The sequence below is a fragment of the Phaethon lepturus genome, unplaced genomic scaffold (genome assembly GCF_000687285.1).
Source record: "Phaethon lepturus isolate BGI_N335 unplaced genomic scaffold, ASM68728v1 scaffold42749, whole genome shotgun sequence".
NCBI lineage: Eukaryota > Metazoa > Chordata > Aves > Phaethontiformes > Phaethontidae > Phaethon > Phaethon lepturus.
Genome location: NW_010562109.1, coordinates 84 through 11,318, shown reverse-complemented (window position 1 = coordinate 11,318; position 11,235 = coordinate 84). Strand labels below are relative to the sequence as shown.

The 11,235-nt window shown below is 44.8% G+C and overlaps 1 protein-coding gene across 1 annotated transcript; it reads right to left on the bottom strand.

Moving 5' to 3' along the window:
- Positions 1–1,574: 1,574 nt before the first annotated feature.
- On the bottom strand, positions 1,575–9,659 carry LOC104626291 (forkhead box protein P1; the record flags this gene model as incomplete). The annotated part of the gene is made up of 5 exons (XM_010294174.1): positions 1,575–1,644; positions 3,756–3,877; positions 8,532–8,633; positions 9,272–9,351; positions 9,458–9,659. Coding segments are annotated over 5 exons (576 nt in total), but the record flags the coding sequence as incomplete, so codon positions are not given.
- Positions 9,660–11,235: the final 1,576 nt, after the last annotated feature.

The following is an 11,235-nucleotide window of genomic DNA, read 5'->3' as shown; positions in this document are numbered from 1 at the left end:
AGCACCCGCTGGGGTTTCGCCTCTGAAATCCGATGGCGGGGAGAGGAGCAAGGAACCTGCCGGTGTGTTTTCAGCCTAAGCGAGGACCTGTCTGCGTGCAACAAATATTGTTCACCCCCGTTTATTAGAGGGGCCACAGCGGCAGCAAATCCGGCCCCGGCTCTTCTCTCCGCCAACTCAGTTCACGCGACGCTACGGGGGGGCACGAGTACGTGCCACTTCCAGGGAAAGTGGGAAACGGGAGCAGTTTGGAGGTGACCACAAAAGACAAGAATGGATGGAGATGACGACAACGACACGTGTTTCAGAAATAAAACACGAACAGTTCTGTATGATAAGCATATTAATTGAAATTAGTCACATAGTTAACAATGTGAAGAAATGCAGGATCATTTCGTTTTTGCCTTTCAGCCTCATGAATGCAAAATGTGCTTGTAATCTTAATACTATTCAAGAGACAAAGCGGTCTTTAAAAATCACACTTCACAAGACTCAAGGGAAAATAAGTTACTAATGAATGGTATTTACAGTTGCTTCATTTACACATGCTTTCCTTTGCTTTTCACAAGTTACTGCATAAACTCAAATAATTACAAGAAATGCAGAACATCGCTTTTCTCCTAATAATCTGTTTCTTGGTTCTGAGACGAGAAGTCTGCTAAACCTTCCAGCAAACGCAGCGGCCCAAGCAAATATCCATGGCCGTCAGTGAACTTCCCGAGAAGTGACCCTCAGAAAACCACCGGGGTGCAACCACGCACAGCGTTGCCTCCCGGATTAATTCACACTGTATGGAACTGGCTTGAGCCCCCGCCCAAATTCAGGGCGTGGTAATGCATTCGTACCTGTGGTTCATACAGCAAACGCTGACTTCACCTGGGGTTTTTGAGATCGACTCAGGGTTTTGTTGAGAGGGGGAAAAAACCTGCCAACCTGATACACAGCACGTGAAAAAGGGCTGGAGATGCGCGCACTTTTAGGCTGCAAGTTATTAATTGTGCGCCCACACTATGCCTATGTCCACACTGTGAAAAACCAGAATTTTTGCCTTACAGTTGCAGCACAGTTTAAACGAATACAAACCATCTTTTTTTTTTTTTCTATAGGAATTGCAACGTTTATTTTTTACCAACAGTATGCAAAAATAGCCCTTAAAAGAAAAGGGGGAAAAATGATCTGCTTTCTCTTTAAACCCACGAACAATAGAAGGTCACGTGCCGCAGTATCCTATCATTCAGCACATTAATAGCTGTGCTAGAGTAATTACACTTGTGGTATTTTTGCCTCAAGTGAAATTCTGAAATAAGAGGATGGAAATTATGATACTGCTGATAAATATTAATAAGTGAACTTTTAATTTTTTTGCCACAATATTCAAAATGCTAAGCATCTAGCTAATGCTGAAGCAGCCTGATATGTGTTTGCCTCCAGGGACTATGATGCTTTATGCACTTAAGAAAAAAGTTTAACGGAATTAAAATTTAATATCTAATTAGAGCAAGGCTAATATATTTTGAAATGAGTGGGGAAGACACACGCCTCTGTTGCATATTTGCTACAGTCATTAATCTTACCTGTAAAGCAGCATTGAGAGGTGTGCAGTAGGTGTGGCTGGTCTGTATGTTTTTAATAAGAGAAGGGTTACTGCATAAGAAAAACATAAAAAAGAGAGTTAAATGCAACCAACTTCTGTGTGAGTCTTTCAAGCATGTAATGCTTCCTCCCACACCAGAAAACTAGAGCTGAGACTGTTTTTCCACACAAGTTCTCTTTTGTTTCTCTTTTTCTTTTTCTTTTTTTTTTTTTTTTAAATTTAAAGGAAATATCTGAGGTTTAGGCTATGGTTATCATCTTTACTAAATAAGAAACATCATTATCTCTCGACTTTACCTCGCCATGTGTTCTACTACCCTGTGTTAGTAGCACATCTTGGCATCTCTGCTCATTTTAGTCGTGCTCAGGAGAAATTCTCCAATATTCACCGTGTCTGGGAGCCAGTTACCATGTAAAGGTCCATCATGAGGAGGCTGTGATGGAAAGCATCACGGGACATTTTAAATATTACTTCATGCAAATTGTTCTCCAAGTCGCTGGCAGCGGAGCCCCTCGCGGTGGAGCGGAGGGACCACGACGAGGGAGGATTCGAGCCAGGTTATTTCCTGCCAGGCAGACGGGGAGCGCGGGGGTGTGGGACTGCCTACGCCACCACCCCAGACAGTCTGGGCTTGTGGGCACGGAGGCAGGTACCGCTGCACCGCAGCGGAGCGGTACAGACCCCGCAGAACAACACGCTGCCCTAAAGGCTGTTTTAATAAAAAAAAAATTCTGGTGTGCTATTTTGGACTCTTACTTTAGTCGTCTTAAGTCTACATAAGGGGCTGGATTTGAGGAAAGTGAATGCCAAGCATATCTGCCTTCTCTGTAGCGGGCACCTAAATATCACTGGTTCCGCCAGAGGGGAAAAAAAGAATAAAAAAATCATTGAATGCAAACTAGATAAAAAGCGTCAATGCAAAAAATCACCAAAAAGTTTTATTGCTTGCTGGGCTTTTTTTTTTTTTTTTTGTAAAAACTGGGAGTAAGTCACGGTGGGAAGAGTCTTAACTGAGCCCCTCCCACAGGGACCAGCAAGGATCAGTTGTCCTGGAGAGATGGCCTTCACGTAAAGGTCAAAGAAAATTGCTTTGGGAACCCCAGGAATATTTGTGCACGGTTGTTGTAGACACAGGACGGCCTGTTGATTGTAATCTTTACAGCTGGTCTCACTGCACTTTCCAACTTTTTAAAGTCAGTTCAGCATTTCTGTCTTATAAGCACCTTACACTGTTTCTGATTAAGAGTTGCAAAACAAGGCATACAACGAAAGCAAAGGAAAATATCAGAATTAAAACTTATCTGAAGCCTTTTCTGGCATATATCTGTCTTCCTGACAGGTCTACAGCAGCGTATCTGCACTAGCGTGGATAATTATTTTAGCCTACATTGCACTATAAACAAATGCTATAACAAACACGTCTAAGTAGAGTTATTACATTTGGATTATCAGAGTAGGACACACAAAATACACGTAACAATCAAAAATTTAGTTTCTTTAGCAGCAAAGGTGATGTCACTATTTTGTGAAATGCAAGTCTACATGAGATGGGTAAATCATGCAAAGCAAAGCAACAGCAGAAAAAAAAAATTAAAGCAAGTAAAAGCTCTTACTGTGCAACAAGCTCGCCAAAGTTTTCATCAGGGCAGTATTTTCGAGGACGGCCTCGTTGAATATGACGGCCACGTTTAAACTCTTCATCATCAACAGTCCAAAAGGACCCAAACTCATCCTCTACTCTGATAAAGCACTTATGCAGTGAGAGGTTGGTGCGAATGGCACCCTGGGACAAGAGCAGCAGCAAAGGAGATGAAGTGGAAACAAAGGGACACGGGATCGGGGACAGAACAGACATCAAATACAGGGAAAAGGAAAAAGAAAATAAAATGCAATAAGCATAAGCAAATGGTTTGTGAGGGTTAATATGCATTGCCACCTAAAAGCTACTAGCATGTGATGCAACAAACACCAAGCAAGCAGGGTCAGGGTACTGGTGGGCATACAAACAGTAGTGATGAGATGTTTGTCTTGGTTTCCCTTAACTGAAACAATGCAAAACCACCTGTGGTTGGTCTAACACCAGCTAGCAGCCAAAAGCCTCTACGTTAAACTGTAAGCATGATCCAAGCTAGGCTAAGAAGTTCAAACATGGTGGACATACCCACTGATCTTTTGTGGCCTTCGTTTTTGGAACTCTAGTTCATCCACTGTCCATACTGCCCCTTTAACGTTTTCTACTCGCACAAAACACTTGTGAAGACTAAGATTATGACGCACTGCATTCTGCAGCAAGTATAAAAGAGAAAACATTCAAAAACTTTCTATGAGAAAATGCTCATCATTGTCCAAGAACAGCAGCACAGTCAGCTTGACAGTCCTCATTTTGCAATGTTAAGCCCCTTCCCCTCCCCGCACCCGCTTGCTTTCCCCGGCTCTTTACATCTTATTTTGCAAAGACAAAATAAATATGAAAGCTCAAACCCAAGATTAAAAATTCAAGTTATTCTTATCAATTATCCCCAGTGTGAATGAGAACAGCCATCACTTTAAGCATGCACGTTGCATAATACAGCACATTTCATACAGAACACGAGAGGAACATTGCTTAGACATTTTCAAAACAAATATATACGCTCTGCAAAGAGAAACTTCTCCTCTCCTGGAAAAGAAAGCCGTTAGAAAGAACAGAAAGGATTTCATGGAAGTACAGACGGCTCAGTTTAGCGGAGAGGCACCGGAGCTGGTGTCGCTGCGGTTTCCCACAGCTGGGCTAATGCGAATCAGGTGCTGAACCTCCTTCCACACCCACGGCATGGACTGGGGGCTCGGGGGCTCGGCAGCCCCCCACCGGCCGGCACGGCACCGACTCCTGCCTCCACGGCTTGCTCTTATATGGAAGTTGGCTCCTATTTCTGGCAGACTACTGCACTGACTGATCTGAGCCTCTGCCAAGTGAAAACATGAGGAGGGCTCTCCGAAACAAAGTGATAATATCCCCACAGCTCATCACCCCGAGGGACCCACACTCATGGCATCTGATGCTCAGATGTCCTCTCCGCAGCTCAGCGCCAGCGAAGGATGAGCCCAGCCAACCCCTCCGACACGCTCGGACCTTTGCCGAAGCCGTAACGAGACACCGCGCGATGTCACGGCAAGCTGTCGGCTCTTCCGCCCCGCTCCTTCAAACGGTGCCGAGCGCCTCGTTATTCCTCAGATGGAATGCCGTGCTTCTTCCCCGTTTTAGGAGTTTTCTGAGCAAATACCCTACCACAAAGCCACTCGAATTTGTACAGGGAGTTTGTCCCCAGCGCTGCTGAAAGGGGCTTGGTGAACAGGGAAAACAGAGGCAGCCATTTGCTGAAAATATGCAGGCGAACAAACTCCATCCATCATCACTGGCACCATTGATTTAGTCAATCTGGTTGACTCGTTAGCAGGCACAATGCCAGCCAAACACATGGCCTGGGTCTAGGCAACCAAGAGACTACAATTTTTTTTCCTTCCGTTGTCGTTGTCGTCTTTTTTTTTTTCTTTTTAATGAACATCGGGTCTGGATGGTGAAAGGGAGCTCTAATCATGAATGTCTAAATCACTGCGCAAACAAAGGGTACGCACGGTGCATTTGTCATGTAAATTAAGAGGCAGCGGTGTGTGTGCCTGGGAGGGGAAGGCTGAGAGTCTTTTGCTACTTTTCCACCTCTCTGCGATGGCTCGCACGGTCCCCACACCCTGTCCCCGGTACGGGGGAAGATTCAGGCCCTGAACTGCCTTTGCTCGCAGGTGCTCGAGCGCGAACGCGTCTCCTCTGGCTGCAGGTGCCCAGTCCCGGCTCTGCGGCACAGCCCGGGCGCTTCGGCTTTTCCACGCTCATCTGCTTGTGAACTGCTGGAAAAACAAACCTTGAATATGCTTTTCCTCTCAGCAAGGCAGAAATCTAGCAGAAAACCAACCTGTCCATCAGTGCTGCTTCTTTCTGCCCTTACTTTCTTCTGGTTTTATTTTTTAATGACTTCTTTTGTTCCCTCCCACCTCTCCCAGATTTCACTAGTTTTTAAATTTTTGGCAAAATCCCTGATTTTGAGGTGGAGGAAAAAACATGCAAATGCCCCACACCTTACAGCCTAAAATCTGCTAGCTCAGCAACTGCTGGTGGGTGCTGCACTAGCGCAACCTGACACAGGGCTGCCGGCCCACATCTGGGTAACTCAGGCAGTTTCCTGTGAAAATGGGAACACTGTCAAGTCTGGAGCAAAATGTAAGAATAATAACGTTATTTCCCCCAGTGAAAGCTGATCTTGTAGTTCATAGAGCAGTTGATCAAATGCACACAGCAAAGTTCAGCGAAGTGAGTCCTCGGAGTTTGTAAACAGTCTCTAAATACAGGGTTGAGCAGAAGTATTTGTGTTCTTCTTTAAATAAATTGAACGCCGGAGAAATACTTCACGATCTGTTCTTGTTCTCTGGAAGTCAATGCGCGGTTTGATGGTTAAGGCTGCTGGATGGGGCTCTTGCTGAGACAGACAAGTCGAATATTTGCAAGATGTCCATGAAGTGTTGCAGTCGCTTTCTATTTTCCACGTGATCACTTATTTAAGGGATTCATGGCAGAAGACTTCTTGTTTTGTTTCCCCTGCCTCTGGATACTTGCTATCTAAGTTTTATTTAAACAATACCCCAACGTTTCGGAGCCACACCTGCAGCCTGTGCCTCATGGCTGCGACTCAGTGCCAGCAAATTACTCCAAAAAACAAAAGCAAACAGACATTGCCTCTGACCTGTCAGAACCAGTTCACAGTGCTCCCCCAGCAATCAGCTTAACAGAAAAATTAGGAGCTATTATTGTAAGATTATATATTTACCTTGTTAAAAATATTTGTATGCAAGCCACTTTTGCAGAAAAATTACCCTGAACATGCCTGAATGTAGTAAATGAAAGGGTTTGTTATTTTAATAACCGCTCAGGCTCTGCTGTACTGCATTTTGGGAGAGAGGTTCTTTTTTAAAGGTCTTTATTCCTGCACTCTTCTGTGTTTTTGCAAGAGGGCTCAGGGAAGCTCGTCCACACCGCACCCTGACCCTAAACTTGGGGAACACTGACTCAAACACCCCCCAAGCGTTAGCTGAAGGTGAGCGCAAATCAGCACGTATATATTAAAATTATTCTGATTCTGCAGTTAGCCCCTTGTGCTTGTTCTGCGCCCCGTGGGCTTCCCGTCATGCCAATCCGGAGCTGCATTTCATCCCTGCTGTTCCTGAAGGCTGGCATAAATCTGAGCACTCTTCAGCACAAAAACCAGCATTACCTTCAAGCGGCCGCCAATTTTGCTAGTGCTGATGGAACTTAGGGTGAAGCTTTTCTTCCCGGGTAGGTAAAGCAGGACCTGGACACCTGCACAAGGTCAAGGTGTCCAGGAGGGGTCTCCGAATGGCACCTGCCTCCCCGGGACACACCTCGCTCTGCTGCAAGCCCGAGGGTCTGCAGCTCAGCCCCTCCGCGCCTCCGCTGCAGAAGCACGCTGTAAGTGCACGTGGCTTCTGGGGCTGCGTTCTACGTGACGCACAAAGCTAATTCCTCAAACTAGCCTCGCAGGAGACACGGCCAGGGCTGCCTGCTGCCTTCTTCCATGCCTCCCTCCGCTTCCCTTCCCTTTGCTGCTGGTATTAAATGGGATTTTTACTTCAGCACCCACACCTGCAGCTGCTGAAAAGTCCTACTGGAACACCTCCAGCAGCAGAAGACAGGCAGGTATAAAAGGATCCTGAATCAGGGAAAGTTAATTTCCTTTCTGGATAGTAAGGAAGCTGCAAAGTGAAACATTGCTCATGTTTTCCAACTGCAGTGAAGAATCAAAGCAGCAATCACAGAGACTTTTCCTGAACCTAAGAGCTTCTGGACTGAGGTTGAAAATGCACAAAATTGTGCTGGGATCTGAATTAAAAGCAAAACAGGCTACTAAAAACCAAGTTAACTTCCAAGGACCATTTTTAGCTCCATCCTCTGTGAAGGAACTAATCCTAAATGCAGGCTGAGACAGGAAAAACAGAAAGAGCTGATGAAACAGCATGTATGGGACATACTCATCCTACCTAGTCATTTGAAGTTTGTCGAGAGCAACAGAGCTGTCCAGATTAAGAGAGGCTCCAAGTACCAGGGCTGCCATTTTCACAGCAATACAAGATCCTGTTATTTGATTCATTAAGTTGTAATTGCACTAGCTTCAGAAGCCACTGTGGTTATTATAATGCTATATATAAGGGAAGGAGTGGTCCCCCAAAATATGAAATAAAATTAACTCCCTGGACCTCTTACCTAACACTATGTGAGATAGTTACAGTAGGAAATTAAAGTGCCAAATATCAAGTTTATTTCTGGTAAACACGTTTCTTATTGTGAAGCTTGCTTCTTGCGTATTATGTTCAATAAGCTTCTGCTGTGTGATTGAAAAAAAAAAAGAGGAAGTTTATAACGGATCTGTACATGTAGTTAAGAGTCAGTTGATTGAGGAAAGAAATCCACTGATCTATAGATCCTAGCAAAAAAGGTGGGTTTTGTGATTACAGTCTGCATAACTAAAAAGACAAACAGTATGTCTTCTATTGACACAGTAACTTCACCTCTTTTCATTTTTTTTTCCTAATACGTTCCAGCTGAAGGGCTTGAGTTTCACTGCTAGCAGCAACCACACAGAGGAACTCGTGGCATAATCACAGAACATAAAAGCCAATAATGGAGATTCAATTAGTGGTTTTCAAAGGCAGAAGAATTTTTCTGCCAAATATCAAATTGTTCCTGCAGATAAGGCACCCAGTGTGTGTCAAAACTGCCGATCTAAATTTTCATGTCCACATGTCGTTACAATTTGTTATGTCATCAGCAACGTCTATTCTGTACATGTCAGATATCGAAGACAAGAGGGACAGGCGGGCTAAGGCTTACCTTCCACGTCGCCGCGTTGCGTCTGAAGTAAGCAAACATTCGCGTGAACCAGTTGTAGATTTCATTTAGTGTTAGCTGTTTTTCTGGAGATTCGAGGATGGCCTTGTGAAGCAAAGTGATTGCTAGATCAGATACGAGCACACCAGTACAAAATACACTCACAGTTTTACTTTACCAGATACAAAAAGGGAAGAAAGAAAGGAAGAAAGGAGAGATTTGGAGCAAAAAATCCAAAGGAGGGTTTTCACAATATGAACTAAGATTAATGGCTGTATTTAACAGTTCAATGGCAAAATTCAAAATGGAATTATCTAATTGTTTTGAGTTTTTATTTCTGTTTCCTTACAGAAATATTAATTTATTAGTCATTCATAAAGCAGAATCAAAGAGAAATGCAAAACATTTCACTAGCTGATTAAAGCTCAGTAATTATTTAGAGCTCAGATTAATTCTAGGGATCAGAGATTACTGTAGCTTGTGATAATTGACTTGCCATCTTTAAACAGGCTCATTTTCACTGTTGTGTGAAATGAATTTCCTAATAATCACATCGTATTGTAATACTTAATCAAAAGCAATTATGTTATATATTGCAGTTCTAAAAACCCTTATAGTAAAGGTTTGAGCATTTGAGCACGCTTACATACCAAAGGTTTGAAAATCTATTTAATCCAGAGTGCGCACATATAGGGAGATTTTTTTTTTCCTTAATCTAAATGTGTGTGTTCGGCTCAGCTTACCTGTCTAATTAAAGATGCATACGTGAATGGTGGTCTAACTTCTGCGTTCTTATAAAATTCTTGGTTCTGGGCAATATCTGCTAAATAAAAGCAGTTGTTCTGTTATCACCACAGCCTGCCGCTGCCGCGCTGCGGGCAACAGCCAGCTGCCCGACCAAAGGGGCTGCGCCACCAGAACCCCTTTACCTGAAGAAATGGGGACGTTGTATTTATCCGAGTACCGCCTCCGTATGGGTCCGACGTTGTGCATGCTCGTGGTAGTGATGACCGACGGTCCCTGCGTGACGGGAGTGATGGGCGCAGTCGGGGTGGTGGGAGTATGAGGTAAGCTCTGCGGAGACGCCTCGGATGCAGTCTTGGAAAGCGTGACGCTCGATACCAGATTCAGCTGCGGAGGGAAGGAGGAGGATTTCGTTACAAACGGTCCTTCTGGCTAATTAAGGGCTGCAGAGAAAATTCTCGATAACGGCGTCTTCCTCAGTTCGAAGCAGACAGGAGAGCCCAAGCGCTTCCTTCGGCACGAAGTGCTGTAGTAACTCTCCATTAGGAACCAGTAAAGGGAAATAAATACCTACATTTCTGACAGATTTAAAAAGAGAATAATGTAGCCTGCTGCCAGAACTACAAATTGCGAATTTTTATCTAAAACTTAAAACAAGATCTCACACAGTACATAATCATTTTAATATTTTATTTTAGTTCCATTGTTTCACAATCTAAACCCCGCACGTCTCTTATTTCCACGCTATCATTATGCACGGCTCCTAATCAATCTTCTTGGATATTTCATTGCAGGCATCAGGCTTAAAAGAAAAGGCGAGACTTTCCTAGGGACGTACTAGGGAGAAATGCATTCTTTCTCTTCAGCATTTGGGCTGTGTGTCATCGTCCCCCCCTCCCGCCCCGTTCATCCATTTTAAAAGCAAAGCCCACAGTAGGTTAACACTGGAATAATTTAATTAATCACACTGCACGAAATACTGCAAGCATTCAGCCCAGCAGCGGTGGCACCACTTTTTTTTTATTTTTTTCTCCCAGGACGGGAGGCATCAGCGCTACCTGCGCGAAGCCCAGCCCCGGACAAACGGCAGCGTGCCACAGCAGGCTGTGAAACACGACTGCCTCTGGGACTGCGTACGAAACCCAGCCCCAGCTCAGGCGTCTTCGATACACAACCCTATTTATACAACCAGCAGCCACATTCCTCCCCGACCCTTTCTTTTTGCCCTACAACGCCCTTTGAAAGACGATGCTCCGTCTCAATAGGTCACTCCCGCTGAAGTGTTTTAAACAAACAACCCGATCTCTTAACTACGACATCAGAAACGACGACGGAGAAAGGGGCTCTTGACTACTTCCACATTTCCTTCCCTTAGGCGGTTTTGCGAATAGTATTGGTGAAATCCTGACCCCACTGAAGTCGGTAGCAAAATTCCTACTGAATTTAACAGGGCCAGAATTCTACAACTTTTGTTCATGATTAAAATTCCTTTTTGCTGGACACGAAACCTTTACAGATGAAGGCAGGGCACACTACTCAGATATGCCCCCAAACATCTCACGTTTATCCATAAGGCACTGTATTAATTCTCCTCCTGTGAAAGTAACCAGATAAGAAAACTCCTGTTAGCATCCCTCGTACGAGTTAACAGCCACAAGTAACATCTCCTTCTAAAAACACCGCGATTTCGCCAAAGCAAAGGTAGGGCGAAATAAAGGGCTCCAACGTGACGGAACGATACCGACACAAAAAGCCCGTCGCCCACAGAAAGGGCGCAGCCGAGGGACAGATAAATCGTGATTCCTTTTCCCTCCCGGCGGCGAGACGGAGCAAGCCGAGGGACGCTCCGGCCGCTCAGCGCCGCTCCAAGGGAAGGATGCGGCGAGCAGCAGCCCTGCGGACACCCACGCCTCTGTGCAGGCGAGTACGAACCCAGCGAGGGATCGCGGAAGGCGGTGAAATA